Genomic DNA, 23,921 nt, shown 5'->3' with positions numbered 1-23,921 from the left:
TCTGGATATAAATCCAAAGGAGATGAAATGACTATCTCAAAGAGATACCTGCACCCCCATGTTCATTGCAGCACTATTCACAATAGCCAAGCCATGGAAACAACCTAAATGTCCATTTACAGATGAATGGATAAAGAAGATGTGGGGTGTGTATATGAACATATACATACAATGGAATAGTTAGCCATAAAAAAGGAGATCCTGCCATTTGAGACTACATGGACAAACCTTAAGGGCATTATGCTCAGTAAAATAAGTCACTCAAAGAAAGACAAATACCTCATGATCTCACTTATATGTGAAATCTAAAAAAGCGGAACTCATAGAAACAGTGTAGAATAATGGTTGCCAGGGACTGGGAGGGCGGGAGAAATGGGGAGATGTTGGTCAAGGGATACAAACTTCCAGTTGTGGGCTTCCCTGGTGGCGCAGTGGTTGAGAATCTGCCTGCCAATGCAGGGGACACGGGTTCGAGCCCTGGTCTGGGAAGATCCCACATGCCGCGGAGCAACTGGGCCCGTGAACCACAATTACTGAGCCTGCGCGTCTGGAGCCTGTGCTCCGCAACAGGAGAGGCCGCGATAGTGAGAGGCACGCGCACCGCGATGAAGAGTGGCCCCCGCTTGCCGCAACTAGAGAAAGCCCTTGCACAGAAACGAAAACCCAACACAGCCAAAAATAAATAAATAAAAAATAAAAATAAAGGAATTCCTTTAAAAAAAAAAACAAAAACAGTAGTGTTATTTTAAAAAAAAAAAAAAAAAAAAAACTTCCAGTTGTAAGATGAGTAAGTTCTGAGGATCTAATGTACAGCACGGTGTCTGTAGTTAACAGTACTGTATTGTATACTTGAAAGTTGCCAGGAAAGTAGATCTTAAATGTTCTCACCACTACCACCACCAAAAAATGGTAATTATGTGAGGCAATGAATGTGTTAACTAGCCTTATTGTAGTAATCATTTTGCAATATATATGTGTGTTAAATTATCATGTCGTACACCTTAAAATTACACAATGTTGTATGTCAATTATATCTTAATAAAGTTGGAGAAAAAGCACTCTAAGGACCAGAAAATGCTGCATAATGTGATAATGTGTGCTTTCTCATGGGAGTCCATTTTTGCATTGATATTCATACCTTCTGAAAAGAATCACTGAACCAGTGGAGTACGGTGGTTTTTTATTGTCTTGGTTTGGTTTGGGGGTTTTTTTTAGTTATGATGAAGTGTTAGAATTGAGCTTTATTTTTCAGATGTCAGTTGTCTTATATCAGACACCCACTCACAACTCTCTCACCCTCACCAACAGTTCCAGTTACCAAGCTGCGTGAGTCACAGCTTCTATTTCACCGTCACAGATGCTGTAAAATGATAGTCAGATATTTTAAAGCTAACGGTGGCAAGTTTTTTCCTGAATAATACATAGGCATAAATTATAAACTGAATTAAATGAATATTTTTTCCCTTATCTTACTTTTATTTTCATTACAGGTCCAATATGGTATTTTTCCAGATAACTTTACATTTAATTTACTGATGGATCATTTCATAAAGGAAGAAAATTACAAAGGTAAGAAACCAAACCCAGTTCCATTTATAATGGATCTTCAGCTCCCAAAGGGAAGTAAATGTAGGCACTTTTACTTTTTTTATTTCTTAATGACTCTCTACATCACTCTTTCAGTCAGAAATAGGTGCGTAGTTGATTTACCACACCAGTTGGCCAGGTAGGAGAATCATATTCAGGTCTTTTTTCCTCTGAGTTTCTCACGTTTATTTGTTCATGTCTCTTTGGGCAAAGGACAATGAATTTAGTTAAGCAATAAGCCTTGCCTGAGTTTCCATGGCTAGTTAAGATTATATTAATTCAACTATTAGCTTGACTTTTTTTTAGCACCATTTGCTAACTTTCTTTTATTTAAATCACAGTTGTTATAGCATGTGAAGTGTGTAAGTATAAAATCTTATACACTGGAGAGAGTAGTACACTTGCTATGAAGGAAAGTCATTTCACCTCCCTAGGCTTTTGTTTCCCCATCTCTAAAGTAAGTGCATTGGTGAACTCTGAGATCTCTTTACCCCCAAAATCCTCTGACCCCATGGAATTAATTTAAAGTGGCTCTTACTTTCAGCTACAATAAGGGAGGCCAAGGAAAGATGGGGATGTGGCAGACCCTACAGAGCAGTCAGGTGGAGCCCTGCCAGTCTCCAGTGGACAGGGAAGGGTAGTTCAGCACGCTTGTGCTTGCAGCTACGCAGACAGTGAAGAAGGAAAGAGGAGGCCATGCCGTTGTGTAAAGACACACACTGGCTTCCCCTTCCATCATTTCATCCTCAGGCTTGGTTCTGAGGAGCCATGCCCGTGTTAGGGTAGTTACTACGTCAGGAATGTGGATATGGGCTGGTGCACTTCTGCTTCTATGACACCTGTGATTCCTGTCATTGGGTTACATCCTCTTGTCCCTGCACACCAGCACCCTCAGCCTTTTCCATCGCGTCGCTGCCTGGACTCAGTGATTAGGCTGGGGACCTGGACACCGGGGACCTCTCTCCTTTCTCTTCTCCGGGTCTCTGCTTTATCTTCTCTCTCATAAGGCTTGCAGTTGTTGACTGCCTAAAAATATTTGCTGTGCATTATTTTTTGAAATGCTCATTATCCCTTGTCCATTTTAAACATGGACTTCCTGAATTCAGCTAAAAGATAATTAGCTTTTGCATGTTTCATCGTCTGTTCTCTGTGAACATCAGATTTAAGAATCCTTATTACTCTATCATTGGAAAATTATGTAGTAGCAGTTTTCTCCCTTCTCTCTTTAAAGGTAATGTTGGAAGGGTAAAAGGAGTTTTGGGTTTGGTTTTTTTCTTTTTTTTCCTTCTAAATTCAGAGTAAATAATATTGAGGATTTTTTAAAATAAAGTTTTGATGAAGATTATTATTGTTTATGGCAAAATTTAGAACATGTTATATACTTTTTATGGCTAAAATAGGAAATATCAAAGTATATAAATCATTATGGAGGAAAAGGAAATTACTTATACAGATCAACCTAATTTCACTTCCCAAGCTGACTGAAATGAATATAAATTAGAGATAAAATAAATTTGATTTATTTTTCATGTGTAATTTTGGATTCAGTATTGAACAGTTGGCAAAACAGATTTTTTTTAAGCTGGATTTGTAACTTTAACTGTGTTCTTTTAAAATACCGGTTTGTTGGTGAGGTGGGAGTGTTGTTTGTTTAATCTCTTCCAGGTTCTTATTTTGCTACTGACTTACTGGGTGACTCCTCCCTGGTCTGCCTGTCTATCTCAGTTTCCCCGTCTGCAAAAAAAATATAGAAACTCTTGCCTGTGGCCTCATGTAGAACCATGACAACACACACAAAACCAGCTGGCTAGCAACAGCCGCAGATCAGTGCTAACTCTTTTAATTATGAGTATATGCAAAAATCGGTTAACAGAGCAGCTCAGTCAGTTATTCAGAAACATTTGTTGTGCCTGTGTTATGTGCAGGCACCGTATTTTAAACCAATATTAACATTCTCTGATTTAACAACGAATACTAAGGGAAAGAAATTGTTTGAATTTGATTTTCTTGCCTTCTGCCTATATTGTGAAGTATTGAGGGAAAATAAATTAGACCTTGCTCAAGGTCTGGTCTCCTATGATCAGCATTCATGTAAAAACAAATATCTTCTATGTTACACTCACGGAATTATAACTTATGAATAAGCATTTCCTTTCCATTCTTTCAGTTCTTTTAAATTGAGCCTGATTGTCCTTTTTGTAGTCATCAGTTTTCTGTCTTTGAAATGATACCTGGGATTTAGAATTGTCTCTAGCATTTGTTCTCTTTTGCCCAAACAGGGAGAAAATTCCAGAACATACAGTGGGGCAGTCAGCCGAGCCCCCTCTCTACTTGTCAGGGTGACCTGGAAAATATATTTGCCTCCTTTCTGTATGTCTTAGCTCTTCCAGCTGATGGACATGATGCCTTAAATTTGCTTCACAGTTTATGAGGCATTTTCATATGTATTATTTTGTTGGACTGTCAACAGTCTTGTGATGTATGTGGGATAAATGGTATTTTAACATCATGAAGATGATAATGAGAAATTTGAGTGGTTTATTTGACATCCTTGAGGACAGTGATACAATAGCACCTGATTCAGTACATAGTAGTGTGTACAGTAGAAGCTGCAGACTTGGGAAAGACCTAGTTTATGGAAGAACTAGGACCAGAGCCCACATTTCTTAACTTCTTAATTCTGTTTATTTTTCTATCATGCCCCACTTTTTAAGAGTGTTTATAGTTAAATACAGGTTTGATGATGTTACGTAAAACTAATTACCTCTCATTTTTACTTTGTTCTTCTTTCCAGATGCTTTATCCGTGGTTTTTGAGATCATGATGCAAGAAGCTTTTGAGGTTCCCTCCACCCAACTCCTCTCCCTCTATGTTTTATACTACTGCCTGGCAAAGAAGACAAACTTCAGTGTAAGTGATCTACCTTAAAGCAGCAGTGAGAGCCTTAGAAGAAGCAAGCAGTGGCTGCTTAGTAGGGATGTGGGCGCCAGAGGAAACCTCTGCCCTCAGCATCTGGAAAAAGATGCCTGATGTACAGCCCTGTGGCCCCGTACAACCAGGAATGAGTGTTCGTCCTGTACATTTTAGGTACTGGGTTCTAACAAAGTGGAATTGGACATTCTTCCACTTGGAAAAATCTCAAGGGAAAGTTCTTATGTATGTTCTGAGACTTGAGCTAGGCTAAGTGCACCTCACACGTGCAGAAGTGGGTAATCGATGATCAGTGAGAGCTGGACATGGCGTACCAACAAAGCAGTGAGGCAGCCAGCTTCGACCACGACCTCAGGTATTAAATACTCATTGTTTAATTTGTGTCAGTATTTTCCTAAGGTTGCTCTGGGTCAGTCCAGAAGACTAAGTTTTGGTTTCATCTCTTAGGGTATTTAGTCATTGCTTATTGCTATCCTAAAAATAACAACAGTAACAACAACAATAGCTAATACTTAAATGGCACTTACTTTACACCAGGCTGTGTTCTTGGTGTTTCAGATTTATTAATTCATTTAATCCTCACAACTCCATGCAGATGAGAAGACTGGGGCACAGAGATGTTACATAATAGTCACCCAGCTAGTAGGTGATGAAGCCACCTGGTGAAGCCAAGCAGCCTGGCCCTACAGTCTGCCCTTAACCTCACATGTAACACCAAAAAATACTACTTTGGGTAGGAACTGAAAAGATCATCTAGTCTAGCCCCATTCTAAAAAAATTTGTGTGTTTTGTTTTTGTAAGATGAATGTCATAGCCAATGGCATACCTCACGTTTATTAGTTCATTAAATATATATTGAGCAACTACTACATTCCATACATTTCAAGTGCTCCTTATACAGTGGTGAGCAAAAATTTCCTTCTTACAATCTAAGATGAATATAGGCATTTAAAACAAAACAAACACACGAATATAAAATTGTGACTATAGTGATCACTACAAAGACGTCTTCTATGAAGAGCCTGTATGGTAGTGAGTTTTTGTTTGTATTTTAAACTTGTTAGGAAAGGCTTCTTCCTTAAGGAAATATTTCTTGAGTTAATATTTGAAGCATGAATAGGAATTAACAGACTGAAGAGAGGAAGAACAATCCAAAAAGAGGAAATGACATGTGCAAAAGTCCTATGGCAGAAAGAACATGCTGAGCAGAAAGGGGCTGGAAGAAGGTAGGAAGATAGTGTAGCTGCCACAGAGAGAATTGTAGGGTGAGAAGAGGTTGCAGAAGGCAGGTCATGCTAAGCTGTTTCGTCTACCTTCTAAAAATAGTGAGAAGCCACTGAAAAGTTTTAAGCAGAAGGGGTGGCATGATCAGATTTGTGTATCTGGGCTATAATATGGGTAGGAGATTGGATCAGGGCCAGGGTGGTTTTGGTCAGAGCACTTAGGAGACTATCATGGTCGTCTGAGCAAGAGTAATGGTAGTGTGGGGACCGGAACGTGGTGGAGATACAAAGTAGCTGATGACCATATCTAGGAGGCAAAGAGCATGATGAGGAAGGAAGTAGATGTGGAGGCAGGGAGGTGGGGGTGAAGTCTGACCTCCTCAGTTTCTGCCTGGGGTATCTGGACAAAAGGGTCACCATGTGTTTGCAAAGACTTCTTTTGATGAGGAAGATCATTAATTTGGCTCTGAATGTGTTGCATTTTGAGATACCATTGAGACAGTCAAGAGATTTCACAAGGGAAATTGGCATCTTAATGGAAAAGTCTGGACTGGAGATGTAATTTATAAATCCACGTGTTAAGTGTCTGCAGATGAGCCACAGGCCAAAAGGAGAGTCAGGAATGCGTTGGAACAAACACCGTGAGAGGAGGTGGTCTGCATATAGAGCGCTCCTCAGAGGGTAGGTGAGACGAGGGACTTCTACGAAGTGCGTTGAACTTAGTGGTGTGAGGGCCATAGAGTAATGGAGCAGGAAACCAAATTGGAGTGGATTGTGGAGTGAGTCCGAGGTGCAGAAAGGAGACAGTGCGCATCAGCAGTGTTTTGAGATGTCTGGCCGTGAAGGGGAGTGGAGGGAGGAAGGAGAGAAGCAGGGTTTGCTTTGTATTACTGGGAGAAACTGAAGCATGAAATGAGAAAACCTTGAGGACATTGGTAAAATAGCTCCTGATTTAGTCCATAATAGTACATAGAGTAGAAGTTAAAGGCTTGGAAGAGACCTGAAATTTTATGTTAACACATAACTAGCCTTTCATCTAAGCAGCAGTGGCTGTATTTTTCCCAGTCATCCAAAAAATCTCTAACACATCCATTTGCTTTCATTCATCTTTGTAAAAGAGCTTTTGGAAGAATCACCATTGCAGCCACCATCACCACCCCTGCTCGGTTCTAGCGCAGCAAGGATGCTGCTCATTTGGCTTTTAGCCCCTGTTGCATCCTGATACTATAGGTCATGCTTTTCCCTAAAGAAAAGAAAAAATCCTTCTAAGGCTCCTTTTTTATTTTTCCTTGGGCCCCTTTTCATGCAGTTTTTGTGGGGGAAAATCAAACCTCCGAGTGATTTGCTTTCGCAAGTGAAATGACCTGGTCCTTCATTACCAGCTCTCTTGCTTATGTGTGCTGCAGAAGCCCCTCAGGAGGCTTTGCTTTTCTCCCAGGGTCTTTGCTTGTTTCAAAGGTTTAGAAAAACCTTAAGAAATTGCACAAAGGTCATTCCCAATAAAGAGGTTCGGGTGCCCATTAACACCTGGGGTACCCCACTTATATACCTGGCTGCAATTGTAGCTTGCACACCTTGTTCATCCTCTGACCAGTGCAGGGCCACCTGAGCTTTGCGTTCTGTATTTCCAAGCTGGAACAAAGGCTCAGGCCCCTGTGTGCTCCTACTGCGCCAGCACCGAGAAGATCACAGCCCTGGTTGTCTGGGGAGTTGCCAAGGCTCTCCTCAGGCCTGCCTTTACAGTGAGTCCCCCGTCACTGCTGTTGCTAGTCTGCAGCAGCCTTAGCAATGCTTGTATTTTGCCCCTTCTTTTCCCATGTCTCATAAGGCTTCAATTTTACTGAAGTGTAATTTTGCACCCTGGGTTGAAAGAAATGATCGCTAAGTGTTTCTGATTGCCTAATTGATTTTTGAGAGGCATAAATCTATCTAAAGGCAGCCTAATAGTTATATTTATTTGAACACTGTGAAGTAGAAGGAGTCTTATTGCTGAATTGTTTAAAATTCAAAAAGCTTGCTCTGTCATTTCATAGCAGTGTGAGTACAGGGCTAACAGCATGGGTAATCTTTGTTGATTGTCTCGAGGCAATGCTGGTCCAGAGTGTACGCTTTATTTTTGTTTTGTTTTGCTTTTCTGATCGTAAAAGGAACTCTTGCTCACTGCCCCAAATTTGGAAAGCAATGAAAAGTACAAAGAAGAAAACCAAAATTGCTTGTAATTTCACTGCCCAGAAATCTGTTAACATATTGGGCATTTCTATTCTGTATTTTTCATTAAACATAAATATCTTTTCTTTCCAAAATTAGAATTATAATGTACCTTTAGTTTTGTTATTTTGCTTCTTTTACTTAATGTTATAACATGTTCTTTTTTCCTCTGTGTCATTAAAAATCACATTTTTGCATACAAAATGCATTTATGCATTGCTTGGCTGCACCGTGATCTGGTATATTCTGTTGCAGTGGGAAGAGGAGAGGAACTTTGGTGCATCCCTGTTACTCCCAGGCCTAAAGCAAAAGAATTCGGTGGGGTTGAGTTCCCAGTTGTACGGCTATGCGCTTCTTGGTAAGCTGGAGGTCCTTACAAACATTGTTCTTCATGGATAGAACTGATGCATTCTTTTACTTCATAATAAAATTATAATTTGATTTAAATTTGCAAGTGAAATTCCAATACAGCTTTCATTTTTAGACGTACAACTAGACTTTGATGGCCTTACAGTTATGACCTAAGACAATAAAGTGGGTTCTAAAACCTCCCACCACTGGCAAGGTGAAAATTAGTTCTGATGGCTCTCGATTATATTTAGTGGTAATCAGTGTGAGGAAGGGATAAAGAAAGGAAAGTTCTGGCCCTCTTTTGGGAGAACCGGCCAGTAGGATCTTTCCCATTATTAACAAAGATCTTTCTGTCTCTTAAACCTAAAGTCCAGGAGGAAAGAAATTAAGAGTTGGAGTTAAACACATATCCTTGGTATTGTTTTCAGGTGTGAGGGAAGAGAAATTCAGAGAGCACGTCCAGCAGCACTTGGTTGGGAAAGCAGAGAGGGGCTCACTGGTGCAGTGTGACTGTGCCACACACGGGACAGCTAGCTCTGCTTTAGACCCCGGATTGCATGAGAATCAGACAGTCAGGAGGGCAAAGGCTTCTGAGGAGCAGGGTCGGCACTTGGGTTGTGTGGAATCTGGGCAAATAACATTCACCCTAAATGTGCATGAAATGTGTCCCAATTTACACAGGTTTATTAAATGCATGTTATTTCATTATCCTTCCAGTCCCTCTCCTAAATAGGTAGGCATTTGAGAAAGTCCCTTCTGATCATACATTGTGTCTGCTTACCTTTGTTTTCTGAAAATCATCTAAGTTACAGCAGTTTGACTGCTTTTGGAGTTGATCTTCACCAGTAAAATGTAGTGTGGCATTCTCAGATGCTGATTCTGATATTGATTTACAAGTTTTTGGCCTTTGCCTTCAGATGAGCACTCAGGACCGTTACACTGCATGAGTTGGCCGGGAAGTTGTCAAGGCTGAGAAAATGTACTTTGTTGTTGCTGTTGCTGAGCAGAGGCCCGGGTGTTTTGGGTCTGGGAGCATCAGATCCAAAGCCCTTTGCTCTCACTGTGTCATGTGCTGCGCAGCCTCATTCACCTCCGACAGAAGCAGCTTCCCGGAACGTGACTGCAGCCAGCCCCAAGCATCTTACAGGTCTAAAATTAGCTGTCACCTGATGAGCTTTGTCTATTTATGTTCCACCACAGCTTTCCCAAATCCTCCTTCCCGGGAAAGATAAGTGAAGGTAGATTTAAGACCTGGCAGCTCAAGGTGACTTTGGTCATTAGTGCAGAAGTTTCTGTTCCCCAGGAGTCCAGAGACAGCCCCTCTCCTCACTCGGGGACCTTGCTGCCAGCCATGTTTTAAGCTCCAGTTGTGATTGTTTGAGGTACCAAGAGAAACATTCATGTCCTGAGACCCAAAAGGATGAATGAGGATTATACGATTTAAGTACTGAGGAAGCTCAAATAAAGGAAATAAAGCTCAAATAAATAAAGAGTAAAGTGAGATTTTTTTTTTTTTTTCCATAAAGACAGTCAATGGGGTGTTTTGGAGCATTTTGAAAAATGTCAAACATTTCATGGCAGGGAAAGTTGTCAGACGTTGACAAGATTTCACCTGTAAAAAAGTTGTGGAATTTCTTTTTCAGAGGAAGATTTTGTTCTTGAAACAAAACTAGTATTTCAGTTGTTTGACTTGTTTTATAAGGGTAGCTCCACTTAGAGACAGATGTAACAACCTCTGTAGGGACTTCCCTGGTTGTCTCGTGGGTAAGACTCTGCACTCCCAATGCAAGGGGCCTGGGTTCGATCCCTGGTTGGGGAACTAGATCCCACATGCATGCCACAACTAAGAAGGCCGCATGCCGCAACTAAAAGATCCTGAGTGCCACAACTAAAGATCCCGCGTGCCACAACTAAGACCCGGCACAGCCAAAATAAAATAAATAAATAAAAAATAAATAGCAACCTCTGTAAATTTCCCTCAACCCTTTGATTCATATATCCTCATGATAATCTCCAGCAGTCCAAATGAAAAAGAAGAAAAATAAGTTCACATGACTTTATATTGAAAGGTGTATACATAGAATTTTACATTTTTCATCATACATCCAAAGTGTCCCCATTCACTGGGTGGGATGAGGCTCTTGGTATAGGTTTGAAACGATCCTTCTCTATTTCTAGAGCTGCCAGGTGAGTATTCACTTGTGCCTTCAAGTCCTCCGTCTCAGACATAGTGGGAAGCCACGGCTGAGCCTTCTTTGTTGTTCTTTTTGGCCACAGGGAAGGTGGAATTGCAGCAAGGGCTGCGGGCTGTGTACCATAACATGCCCCTGCTGTGGCAGCCAGGCTACCTCAACAGAGCCCTTCAAGTAATGGAGAAGGTGGCCTCCTCCCCAGAAGACGGAAAGCTGTGTAGAGAAGCGGTAAGTTCCCCGTCTCTAATTCAGTGGGATTTATCATCTCCTGTTACTCATAAGTCAAGCTTTGGATTTGTTTTTCTTGTCTCCCCCATGCCCCACTTTCTTTATCTCTGTAGAATCATGTACTTATTCAGGTGAAAAGGAGTGAGAAACCACAAACATTCTCAATGCTACTGACAAAAAGCACTAGAAAATAAGATTGATGTTGATTTTATAGTTCACTATCTGGGAGGAAGACCATTCCCCTTCCCTAAAATTCAAACTGAATTCAGTAAAATACTGTTTAATTCCACCCGACCCCAAAAGTAAAATCTCAGTAGGAGCTTGAGAGGTTAAGATTTCATTTTTAATTTTTGGCATTTCTGTCTCCTCATGTAGTCCCCAGAGACTAACTACCTGTCAATTTTTTCCATCATACAAGCTCTCAAGAAATGAGTCTAGGGACTAGAGATGGCACTGTCTTTGTTTCCTTCCATTAAACTGTTCTGTGGTGAATGCATGATGCCGAGGAGATCTGGACCAAATGTTCCTCTCATAGTTCTAAGGCGTTCACTTTGCCTGGACTAGGGCTCTGTCCTCCCACCAGCCTCAAAGCTCATCCCTCCTGGTCACCTTGGGCTCTGGACACTACGAAGTTACTAGAGTGAGCTCAGGCTACAGGAAAGCACGCGGCGAGCTTACCCCCGATAGGGAGCCAACAGTGTTCGCTCCTGCCCAAGCAGCTATTGTAGCCAGAGTGAGGCATAGGAGGACATCAGTTGTTTCATTAACAGGGTGTAAAAGTGAACTTTGAGCAGCTGCTTATTTGCTTTGCCTTGATGCTGATCTCTAGGACTCACCTCGTGGCTTTCGTTCAGTCACAGGATGCACAAGTCTGGTCCCTGTACTGGCTCCTTATACTGATGTCTAGTGAGTCCTTATGTTCTCTGCCAGACATTTACAACCAAGTATACACATTTCTAAATACATTTTCATGTTTTAGCCCTGCTGTAGTCAGTGCCGGTGATTGAAAACACAAAATTATACATAAATGCTTTGCCAGGGACATACTCCTTCCAGTTGGAGCCAGATTTGCATTGTTTGTGTTCTGACTTCATAGGAATGTGATTCAGATGTCAGCAAGAGTGGGATGTGTGTCACATATATGTATGTGTATGTGTATGTATATCCCACATATACATTTGGGTATAATGTATTAGTGGCATTAAAAAGCCTTGGAGTATTTTCTGGATTTTTGTTCTGAAGTGACATGGACAGAACTAATCGGTATCCATGCAGGTGCTGATGCTGCCTTGAGGTTGTTTCTGTCCCATCTCTGATGATTAGGCCCTCTGAGGGTCGAGGGAGGTTGCCCCAAAATCAAAGTGGTAGGGGAGAGGGGTCAAAGCAAAAAGAAACCTTCCGTCTTATAGTTTATTTACTTTCTAAGCCATAGAAATCACCTGTTACAGTAAATTTCATGTATGTCTATCTGGTCTTTGTCAGCAGCTTATATAGATTGACTGATCCCTAATCTCTGGATACCCTATGAGCTAAAATTTTTCTCCGAAGAAGGCCCCTGCCTAGGTTCAGAGGCTTTACTGTGCATTCAAAGTGACCCATTTTGGTTGTGGTCTGTAGTGGTTTTTCTTTCCCTTTCTCCCAATTTCAAAGCAATTGAGGAAGAAAAACATGGAAGGGGTGGTACTTCAGTGCCCATCAAGCATAATTCTTGGATTCCTACCTGGGTGATTAAAAGTGAAATCAAAAGCTGCTGTGTTGATTCACTTATACAGATAATTCTGAGCTTGCTTATTGTTCCATTTGTTTTGTACTAAGTGTTCATGCCACGGGACAGGGTGTTTCTAGTGTAAAATTATATAACCATTTCTGTTCCCTATAATTTGATAAGAGAACTCTTCTCGCAGTATTTTAGATCCCAGGTTTCCCTTCCTTTCCCTTCTCCAGCCTCCCTTCCCAGTGCTTTCAGGGCCACAGGATGTTTAATATCTGCCCCCGTTTCTGCTCCGCAGCTCGATGTGCTGGACAAAGCGCTGAAGGCGGCTCTGACCGCTCCGGCCCAGGGGTCTTCAGAGGACCAGCCCCAAGAAGGTGAGAAGACCCAGAGGTCAGAAGAACTGGTGGAGCAGCTGGATGTGGAGGAAACGGAACAGTCCAAGCTTCCCCGTTACCTGGAACGATTTGAGGTGAGTTGTGGCAGAATTGAGTCCCTCTCAGCTGTGCATTAAGCATGCTTCTCTGCCGTGGTGATAGACCAGCAGTCCCTTCGTGCATCAGTGTCACACACAAGGGCATTAAAAACTGACATCAAAAATCACATTGTTATTGCTTCACACAAGAAGTGGTCTTAAAAGAAACAAATGGAATTTTTATGCTCCTTTTCATACTTGAGCGAATCGGTCACAGTTTTGTTTCCTAAGGCAGCATGTCATTACCTGCTACTCATCCCTTACGTCTGCCTGATGGGTGGGTAATAGTTTGCCTTCTCATAGCAAGCACCTGACTTCAGCCCTGGGTGAAGAGGATCTGGTCATTTCTCCATATTGCATTGAACCTTCTTGATCACTGGAAACCCAGGTAGAAATCACAAAGCCGCATTTGAATATGATGAAGATGAAATGCAGGCATCTTCTCTTGCTCGGCTTTGTGGTGTGCACTAGGGCTATTGGAAATGCTGTCTGGACTACATGGGTGGTATAAGGAGGTTTCTACAGGTTTCAGGACAGCCCTGAGCACTCAGACTGCCTTTGGTAGCTTTCAACTGTACGTCCCAAAATGCTCTGTGATCAGAGTCAGGGAGGAAGAGCCATGTTCACATTTTAAGCCCTTGGCCTCTTCCTTGCTGTGTTTCTCATCTATTTAGCACAAAGCGAAAAAAAAAAAAAAAAAAAAAATTGCTGCCTGAAGGAGAATTCATTGTGTGAAGCAGAAAACCTTCCCATCCATCCCAGCTGACCCATTGTGTCCTTTTGGTACAGAGGGATGTATACTTTGCCAGAGTATTGCATTGAAATCTTTGCAGTAATTATATTGAACCAGCTGTGGGAAATCTATTTCCCCTTGTTCTAAGGAGGATCCTAATACCTTTAGTAGCTGTTTTTTCCAGTATTTCTATAAGGTAATTGCTCAACTTCCCTTTTTTATAATTTAGAAACTGAAAAAGGAAGGTTAATCAACGTTTTCATGGTACACGGAGAATTAGCAGCTAGATTAAGAATTTACATACCTGTTCTTTCCTCTTAACTTTGCAGATTTAGAAAAGCTAAAAAGCAAAAAATCTGCTTAGCCCCATAGATTATCATTTACCATGTTCATATTAACCAAGGCTGCCCCACCACTCTTAAAAATTACCACCTTTTTCTTATTGCTTATATATTTAATCTCGGAGAATAGAAATCTGTGCCTGCATTAAATTCTCAGCCCTCACTCTTCCACAATGCTTTTTTTAAAAAAAATAAATTTATTTATTTATTTATTTTTGGCTGCGTTGTGTCTTTGTTGCTGCACGCGGGCTTTCTCTAGTTGCGGTGAATGGGGGCTGCTCTTCATTGCTGTGTGCGGGCTTCTCATCGCGGTGGCTTCTCTTGTTGCGGATCATGGGCTCTAGGCACGTGGGCTTCAGTATTTGTGGCACACGGGCTCAGTAGTTGTGGCGCATGGGCTTAGTGGCTCCGCGGCATTTGGGATCTTCCCGGACCAGGGCTTGAACCCGTGTCCCCTGCATTGGCAGGCAGATTCTTAACCACTGTGCCACCAGGGAAGTCCTGCATTTTTTTTTTTAATTCACAAAAAAAAAGACCAATATTTCTTGACTGCTAGTTGTGTGTTAGGCACTACTGCGTTTCCTTTATCCTCGCCTGGGTGGTAGATACTGCTCTTCCTGTGCTACATGACACCAAGGTTGAGGGAACCTAGTCCATGAGTGACTGACTTTGGATTTGAACACAAGTTTGCTGACTCAGAGTTGAGTCCTTATTCTTGTGTCCCAAGCTGTCTCCTTGGCCTCAAACCAGGTGGGAAGTGATATCAGCAAGAAAGAATTCTCATTTTACGCTTCCTTTTCTTCCTGGTGCCTGATTTTTATTAGTCCCAGGTAGTCTTTTGGGGGCTCATTTTTATGACTGACCTGTCACACCAGACGTCTGGCCACTTCTTGAAGCCCATGGACCCTTCCCACCTTCCAGCCCCTGCTGTTAGAGCAGGCCTCATCACCTATGCCAGTAAATTGCATTTGTTTTGTTGAACATGGGGTGTGTCATATATGCTAAGTCTGGGGCCGTAAGTGGGTCTCTGATGATCTACATCTTGAAGCACTTAAGTAGATTAGTGTTTTTAGTGCTTTACTTCTCCAGAAATACAATACCGACCAAATCGAGCTGCCGTTTCAGTTGGAGCCCTAGGTAGTCAGGATGTCAAGGCTGACCTGCAGTGAAGCGCAGCACGTGGAGGCTTATAATAGCGCAGGCACTCATGGGAGCTGTTTAGCAGGCCGTTAGTAAGAAGGCATTGACATGAATTCCATCTGTTGAAAGGAATACTGGTTAGGCAAACATTTATCCCAGTAATTCTAGAGGAAAAGCTATGGATGAACTTGCTCCATTTTATCAGCCGCTTCTGCCGTTTTGTTTCCACCTTAGGGTTCTTTGTTCTTGGAGTTCGCTGCTTGGTTTGGTGCAGGTCAGAATGGAAATGTTTTTTGTGCAGTCTTGTGCAGTCTTTGTGGTCTAAAACAAGAAATTACACAGGGAGTCACAGCATATGGAGTTCCATTTACCGTTTGTGAGTGAAGGGGAAGAAATGACCTGTGGTGCATCTTAGCAGAATTGCTGGGCTGAAATAAAAAAAAAAAAAGAACAAAAGCTCACAGTGCCTGGATGAAAGGCAGCATGACAGGCTCCCAATAAAGTACCTTCTCCTGTGAGCAGAATGTGTGGAGATTTTGTAAGTGACTTAACCTCTTCTCTTTTCCTCTTTGTATTCTTTACCTACCTGCCCCTCCCACATCTTTTTTTTTTTTTTTCCTTTGTTTCCAATAGGCCTTACATTCTAAGCTACACGCTCTGGGCAAAGTTGAGTCAGAAAGCCTTCTGACCCTGACCACCCAGCTTGTCAAGGAACAGCTCCCTCCCTGTGAAGCAGAAGACATCGCTGCCTACGAGCAGAAGCTGCAGCAGTGGCATCTGGATTGGGTGCATTTGATTCAGAGGGAAAAGGAGCAGAGGGAGAGGGCCAAGCAGCAGCAGGCGGCTCGAAGAGCAGCGAAGGCATCTGCCTAACTAGGCCCCTCAGGGGCCACAGGAACTTCACAAGTGCCCGTCTCAGGATCCACAGTGACCGTGAGGGCAGCCTCAGTGTCCCGCATCCACCTCCTCCTGGTCTTAAAGCAGACCCCCTAAGGTACATGTCAAGCCATGTGACCACCCACCCGAATGCCAAGAAGGCTGTGGAACCATGAAAGTGGCAAATGGTCAGACTGAAGCCACCGGCTGAGTACCTTAAATAAGGGCTCTCGAGGCTCATAGTGGAGTTCTTGGGGGACAGGGATCAATTTTGAAGACTGAAAATCCCTGATACCTAGCGATGGTGGTGGGAGAAGCCGTGACCGAAGAGTCCGGTCTCAAGCACAAGCTGTTGAATGGTCTCTCTGTCCCCAGCCGCGGCCACCTGCAGGTCCTGAGACCCTGTCCCCTAGTCTCCTCTCGCGTGCAAGCTGTCAGCCTGAGCTGGGTGTGGGATGCCCACACATCCCCACTTTCCCCGCCCAGACCTGAACTGGGAGAAGTCCAGTACAGCAGCAAACACAAGACCTGCTGGCTCTCGAATTTCAGGGACCCCCGCTGGCATTTTTAGCACGTGAGGGCTTTTGAGGAGAGAGCTGGCCCTAGCTCTGAAGCTTCCGTGGCTTGACTCCCCATCACATTGGGGTAACTTTCTCACAAAGCATTGTCTCAGCTCCTCATCAAGTAGGCAAAGTGAGCCTTCTGTGTGCACACATGCGCACACATACAATTTGTGAGCACACGTTTCAGTTAGAAGTTGGAGAAAATGAGAGATGGGATGGGGCTTGCAGTGCGTAGAAGACATGAGTGATTGTAAAACTGTCAGGAGGTGGAAAATTTCTCTCTGGGGTTTCTCTGTGGAAGGGGTCAGGGGCCGCTCTTGCTTGCTGCGTAATTTTGCCCTTATGTGTAGTGGTATACTTTTATGCAGGATTGTGCTTTTGTATCAAGAACCTGTGGAAATAAATGTTCTAGGATCATTTTGGTGTATTCTTCATCTTTGTGGGAAGGGAGGGAGAAGTAGGGAGTTTCATCGTCATTATAGTCACTATGATTTTGAGCAACATATTTTCAACCGTCCTTCTCCAGTAGACTGTGGCATTTGTAATAATAATAATCACCACAACCACTAACTTGTGTTCAGGACTCGCTGAGCTCCAGCAACCCTATGAGGGAGCTACTATTACCCTGTTTTTGAATGAGGAAACTAAAACTAAGTAACTTAGGGGGGTCAGGCTCACACTGCTTCTCACCCTGCGTGTTCCCTCCGTACATACCTGCAGTCAGTATCCAACACAGGGCCTGAGTCTTACTTAGGAAGAGGGTCATGACCAAAAGTTGGTTCTGACATCTTGGTTTATCAAGGGCAGGACTTTTTCAGCCCTTATTATATCAAGAGGCAGAGTTCAAGATACGTCAAAAGATGCCTTTTGCTCAGTAAATTAACCACCATCACACATGGAGCTTCTGGTCGATATTTCAGCTCATAGTTTTGCCTGCATTTTCCTCCTTGTCTGTGCCTGTGGCGCTTTACTTCCAGCCTTCAAGAGACCACTTCACCGTGCTGCTGCCCAGCAGGAGTTTCCAAGTTCTCCGCTGCTCGGACTTCTTCCACACGTGTGCCCGCATCTCTCTCAGGAACTCTCCCCTTTGAGAGTCTTTCCCCACCATCTACTCCCCTTTTCCCAGGCTCTCCTCCCCTGAGCTATAGGATACCCTACCACCCTCCTAGATGATGAGAGCTGACCACAATTGTCCTTGGTCTTTTCACCAATATCACCGTCTGTATTTCTTCCACGTGGATGGAGAAACTGCTGTCAGTACCCTGGCCTCTGGGGATGACCTGAACTGTAACAGATGACCTTCCCTCTAGCTGACCTACCATAGCCACAGCCAGACCTCCAGTCTCGTATCACTAATCCAAGATCTTACAGCCTGAAGTCACATTCTCCCAGTCTTCCCTTTCTCTCATCATGTGACTCCCACTGAACCAGCCCTTCCCTCTACTTTCTGCCTGCAAACCCTTAGCCTTTACCCTGTCACTCAAACCCTCGATCTCCAGAATTCAGACCCTGCTTGCCTGCCTTCCAGTCTGGGCCCCGTGGTTGGCCATCCCACTGATGCATCTCTAATTTCTTCTCATTCCCTTTATCCAGGCCCACTTGCCGTCCATGGACCTGTATCCTTGGAGCCACCTGTTATGGGTTGAATGGTGTCCACCCACCACCACCAAGAAAAAAATATGTTGAAGCCCTGACCCCAATGCCTTAGAATCTGACCTTAGTTGGAAATAAGGTCTTTACAAAGATAATCAAATTAAAATCAAATTATAAAAAGAAATTTGGACAAAAGATAGATACAGAAGACAAGGTGAAGACACACGGGGAGAAGATGGCTACCTGAATGGAGTGGTGCATCCACAAGCCAAGGATTGCAAGCCAACACCAGAAGCCAGAAGAGGCAAGGAAGGATTGTCTCCTGGAGCCACCAAAGAGAGTGTGACCCTGCTGACAGCTTGATTTTGAACTTCTAGCCTCCAGTTCTGCTTCTTTAAGCCACTCAGTTTTCGGTACTTTGTTACAGCAGCCCTAGGAGACAAACACACCGCCACTTGTTCTCTGTCTCCTTGCTTCTGACCCACTAAGTTTGACATACAAAGTTGTAATGTCAGGCTGATTCCTCTACAGATTTACAGCTGTCCTCTTCAACTTAGTAGTTCTTTCATTTCTCTTACTCTCGTTTTTACTTCACTAGCTTCTCTATTGGGTCTGCTTAAGCCCTAGACCCTTGCCCCCCAGAACTGTGAGCAGATGTTCCTGCCTCCTGCTTTATCAAGAAAATTTAGGCCACATAATACAACTTCAGTCTCCCTTGTTTCTACCTTAACAGCTCTCTCCTTACCTGTTCTCTCCATCATCCCTTCTACTTCAGAGTGATAGATGTCCCCGCCCTCCTTTCCAAGTTTAGGCTCTTCACTTGTCACCTGATTCCTTACCTGCCTGCCTGTTCCAGAGCCATCTTCTCTTTCCATCTTGCATCGTCTCTACAGATTTCTTCTTCCAAGCCTGCAATCTTTTTTTTTTTTAAAGGAATTCCTTTATTTTTATTTTTATTTATTTATTTATTTATTTTTGGCTGTGTTGGGTCTTCGTTTCTGTGCGATAGCTTTCTCTAGTTGCAGTAAGCGGGGGCCACTCTTCATCGCGGTGTGCAGGCCTCTCACTATCGCGGCCTCTCTTGTTGCAGAGCACAAGCTCCAGACGCGCAGGCTCAGTAGTTGTGGCTCACGGGCCTAGTTGCTCCGCGGCATGTGGGATCTTCCCAGACCAGGACTCTAACCCGTGTCCCCTGCATTGGCAGGCAGATTCTCAACCACTGCGCCACCAGGGAAGCCCCAAGCCTGCAATCTTATTCAAGACTTCCTTCCCTTTTAGAAACAAAAAAGACTTTATCCTGCCATCAGTCAAGCTCTTACCCTGTCCCTCCTTCCTTTTGTCTCCAAACTTCTTAAAAGGGTATCTCCACTTACTGGTTCGTTGCTGGTTCATTAGACCTTGAGAATTTGGCTTTCACTCTGCTGCATACCAACTGCAATGATTCTTTCCCCTCTGCTCTGTTTAGCAGCACTGATCACTCCCTTAGAAGCTTGGTGACTACAGCACACAGTCTCTCTCTGTTCTGGCACTGCTTTCCTGCGCTCACAGGCCTCTGTGTGGCACATACTGTATGCTGGGCACCGTACTAGGAACTGTTGAGTTTACACAGATGAATAAACGATAGACCCTACCCTCAAATAACTTATATTCTAGGGAGAGAGAGGGGGCAGGCACATATGCACCTATCATGCTTCATGCATGATGGTTAATTTACTGAGCAAAAGGCGCCTTTTGATGTATCTTGAACCTTCCTCTTGATATAATAACGGAGTGGTTGAAAAAGCCCTGCCCTTGATAAACCAAAAAGTATCATTAGAGACACAAAGTGATATGGGTGTTCACAGGAAGAGCACTTCAAGCCCAGAGATGGGAAAGCTCTAATGAAGGGAAATCATCATCACCTGCTTTGTGCTTTAGTTAGTCACATGGGTCTGTCTCAAGCTGTCTTGGGGTAGAGATGGTCCTCTTCTTCCCCATGGAGTCGTGTAAAGTAGGTGTTCAAGAGAAATTACTTTAAGTTGAACTGGAATGAACAGCCCACACCCACCCTGCGTGTCCCCCACTCCCCCACCAAAAAAGGAAGAAGAAATAGGAGAAAAAGGCAGAGTAGTAGAAGAAGAAAAAACAATGATGAGGTACACATACCTTGCTCTCCTCTTCTTGGGGCTGTGTTGCCTTGGCACCAAACTTTGCATTTTGTTTTCATACCTTCTAGCTGGCTGTGCAATCAGATATGTGTGTGGGAAATTTGTCCATTTTACAAGTAGTCAGAGGCCTTGAAAACTGGTTTATCAAAGTCGTTTTTTTCACTCTGAATGAAATAACATATTAGTGAGTCCAGGGGTGCTGCTAAACCTGTTACGGTGCATAGGGCAGCCCTCATAACAAAGGACTATCCGGTCCACAATGTCAGTGGTGCCAAGTTTACAAACCCTGGTCTAGGGTGTACGAGCCAGGCAGCCACAGGAATTTTTGCAGTGATGTACATTAGTTGTTTCTTGTCTAACTGTATATGCAGTGATAGAGGGTGGGCTGTTATCCTTCCTCAAAAAAGTCCATATGGAAAAGGATAAATGGTGATTTATATGATTTTTTTCTTTTTTTTAATTGAAGTATAGTTAATTTACAATGTTGTGTTAGTTTCTGGTGTACAGCAAAGTGATTCAAATATATATATATTTTTTCCATTATAGTTTATTACAAGATATTGAATATAGTTCCCTGTACTATACAATGGGACTTTGTTTATCTATTTTATATATAGTAGTTTGTATCTGCTAATCCCGAACTCCTACTTTATCCCCCCCACCCCTTTTCCCCTTTGGTAACCATCAGTTTGTTTTCTATGTCTGTGAGTCTGTTTCTGTTTTGTAAACAAGTCCATTTGTATCATATTTTAGATTCCACATATAAGTGATAGCATATTTGTCTTTCTCTGTCTGACTTATTCTACTTAGTATGATAATCTCTAGGTCCATCCATGTTGCTGCAAATGGCATTATTTCATTCTTTTTTATGGCTGAGTAGTATTCCATGTGTGTGTGTGTGTGTGTGTGTGTGTGTGTGTGTGTGTGTGTGTGTACGACATCTTCTTTATCCATTCATCTGTCAGTGGACACTTAGGTTGCTTCCATGTCTTGTCTGTTGTAAATAGTGCTGCTGTGAACACTGGAGTACATGTATCTTTTCGAATTTGAGTTTTTCCAGATATATGCCTAGGAGTGGGATTGCTGGATCATATGGTAACTCTACTTTTGTTTTTTAAGGAACCTCCATACTGTTCTTCATGATGGCTGCACCAATTTACATTCCCACCAACAGTGTAGGAGGGTTCCCTTTTCTCCACACCCTCTCCAGCATTTATTGTTTGCAGACTTTTTGATGATGGCCATTCTGACTGGTGTGAAGTGATACCTCATTGTAGTTTTGATTTGCATTTCTATAATAATTAGCAATGTTGAACATCTTTTCATGTGCTTCTTGGCCATCTGTATGTCTTTTTTAGGGAAATGTCTATTTAGATCTTCTGCCCATTTTTTGATTGGGTTGTTTGTTTTTTTGTTATTGAATTGTGTGAGCTGTTTGTATATTTTGGAAATTAATCCCTTGTCAGTCGCATCATTTGCAAATAGTTTTTCCCAGTCCATAGGCTGTCTGTGATTTATATGATTTGCTACCTGGGGGTATGTAGCTGGAACCAGGAGTCTTGAGTTCCACAATGAAGCTGCTTCCTCCCCTGCATCAGCGGAACCCGACACCATTGCAACCCAGTCGCGTGGCTGAGGAAGGGATGAAGTTTTGGCTTTAGTGAATCATAAAAGCAGAAAAATGTGGTGTGACTGCATTTTCATTAAAGATTGTTAATAACCTTCAGAGCTGAACTCTTCAAACTGAAAACGATAAATTTTTAAATCTTACTTTAGAAAATGGGGAAAGGAGTACTTTTTAACAAACATAGTTATGTCAGGAAAGTTGCCTTTTATTCTAAATAACAACTTATTCACTTGAAAATAACCTTTTCTTTCCTCATTGATTTGGCCTTTTCACTGACATTGCATGTTGCCATGAGGATGTTATTACCTGTATGGTAACAAGGAAGTCCAAACAAAGGATGGTGGCAACGCCCCTGAGAGTGTGGCAGTTACCACCAGGATCTTTGTTTAAAACAAAACAGTGAGTGACACTTAGGTTTTGTGTTTATTATACATGAATGTGATGATTCCAGATCTGAGCTGGACATGTTCAGAAAATGGTTTGTTCTTTAAAAAGAAGTGTCTGAAAATAAATTCCATTATGGGCTTTAAATGCTAGATCAAGGACTTTGGGGAAGGTTTATAAAGGATTTATAAAAGGGACATTATATCCTCTGATATACCCAGTGGTAAGAGAATTTGCTTGCCCTTTTGGTTTCCATGATGCTTCATCTCTGCAGAGTTCAACATATTAATTCTTAAAATGCCGAGGTTAATATGCCTAAGATGGTATCTGGAATAGACTCGGCAAGAATGCCCGCTAAGTTTCCTCCAGTGACAGTCTGCTTGGCCACTGTTGGGTGTCAGCGTTTTCCCGGCTCTGGTTCACAAACAATCATGTACCCATCTTGATTACACAAATTATATTTAACAACTGCTCTTTGTGAATGCCCATTCCTACGTAATTTAATCCTAATTAAATAAATCCTCTCTAATCCTTACAGCAACCCTTCAGGGCAGGGATTATTACCCTCATTTTGCAGAGGAGAAAACTGAGACTTATATGAATTGCCTAGGGCCACACAATTAATAAGTGGCAAGGACAATGCTTGAACCCATGCTTGTCTGATTCCAAAGCCCCTTTCAAACAACTACCCCCTATAATCACTGTGCTAATCTGGGACTAAGTACATTCATTCATTCGTTCAATCATTCAACAAATATTTATTGAACATCTAGTGTGTGTCAGGAATGGTTAAAATAGTCACTGAGGATACAGAAGGGAACAAAGTAGACTAAGATCCCTTCCCTCGTGGTGTTTCTAGTCTATGGAAGGAGACACATAAGTATATAACATGTCACGTGGTGATACGTGATACAGAGACAAAGCAAGGAAGAGGGAAAGAGAGTTCTGGTTAAGTGGTGGAGGTTGCAGCGTAACACAGGGTGGTGAGGGAAGGCCTTCCTGAGTAGATGACATTTGAAAAAAGACCCACGCGGATGAGGCTGAGGATCATGGAGTCACCTGGGGAAAAGCGTGGTAGACAAAGACACCAGTGCTGAGGCCCTGGAGGGAAGTGTGCCTAGAGTGTGTAAGGAAGGCCCGTGTGGCTGGAGCGGACTGTGCAAGGTGCAGAGCAGTGGGATTTGAGGCCAGGGAGATGAGGGGTAAAGGAAAGGACAGGTGGTGAAGGCCGCCAGCCCATTAGTAAGGACGTTGGCTTTTGCTCTGAGATGAGAACCCATTTGAAGGTTTTGAGCACCGGATGGCATGGTGCAACCTAACATTTTTAGAGTATTACTCTAGTCTAGCTGCTATGTGCAGATACTTGGAGGGCAAGGACAGGAAACAGGAGACCAGTTAGGGGGCTACTGCAGTTATCCAGGGGAGAAATGACTGGCCTGCACGACAGTAGTAACAGTGAACGTGAGGAGAAGGGGTTAGACTGGGTGTGTCTTGAAGGTGGAGCCAGCAGATCTGCTGACCGGCCAAGATTTTTGACCTGAGCAACTGGAATGATGTGTGTACCATTTACTGAGGTGGAAAAGCCTAAAAGGAGAAGCAGTCAGGGGAGAC

At 42.9% G+C, this 23,921-nt stretch overlaps 1 protein-coding gene across 2 annotated transcripts in view; it reads left to right on the top strand.

Moving 5' to 3' along the window:
* MRPS27 (mitochondrial ribosomal protein S27) overlaps nt 1-20,462 on the top strand; it is a 93,714-nt gene extending 73,252 nt beyond the window's left edge. The window contains exons 6-11 of one of the 2 annotated variants that reach the window (XM_059916555.1): nt 1,491-1,569; nt 4,382-4,497; nt 8,205-8,307; nt 10,578-10,720; nt 12,730-12,903; nt 18,153-20,462. In XM_059916555.1, coding sequence (XP_059772538.1) covers nt 1,491-1,569; nt 4,382-4,497; nt 8,205-8,307; nt 10,578-10,720; nt 12,730-12,903; nt 18,153-18,245 — 708 coding nt within the window. In that variant the 3' untranslated portion in view covers nt 18,246-20,462. Of the gene's footprint in view, nt 1-1,490; nt 1,570-4,381; nt 4,498-8,204; nt 8,308-10,577; nt 10,721-12,729; nt 12,904-15,753; nt 16,977-18,152 lie in introns of those variants that run through there. The other variant, XM_059916554.1, reaches the window with a different exon arrangement.
* Nucleotides 20,463-23,921: the final 3,459 nt, after the last annotated feature.

This window comes from Balaenoptera ricei, chromosome 3 (assembly GCF_028023285.1).
Source record: "Balaenoptera ricei isolate mBalRic1 chromosome 3, mBalRic1.hap2, whole genome shotgun sequence".
Classification (NCBI taxonomy): Eukaryota; Metazoa; Chordata; class Mammalia; order Artiodactyla; family Balaenopteridae; genus Balaenoptera; species Balaenoptera ricei.
The sequence above is the reverse complement of the archived record's forward strand: the minus strand, read 5'-3'. Positions and strand labels throughout refer to the sequence as shown.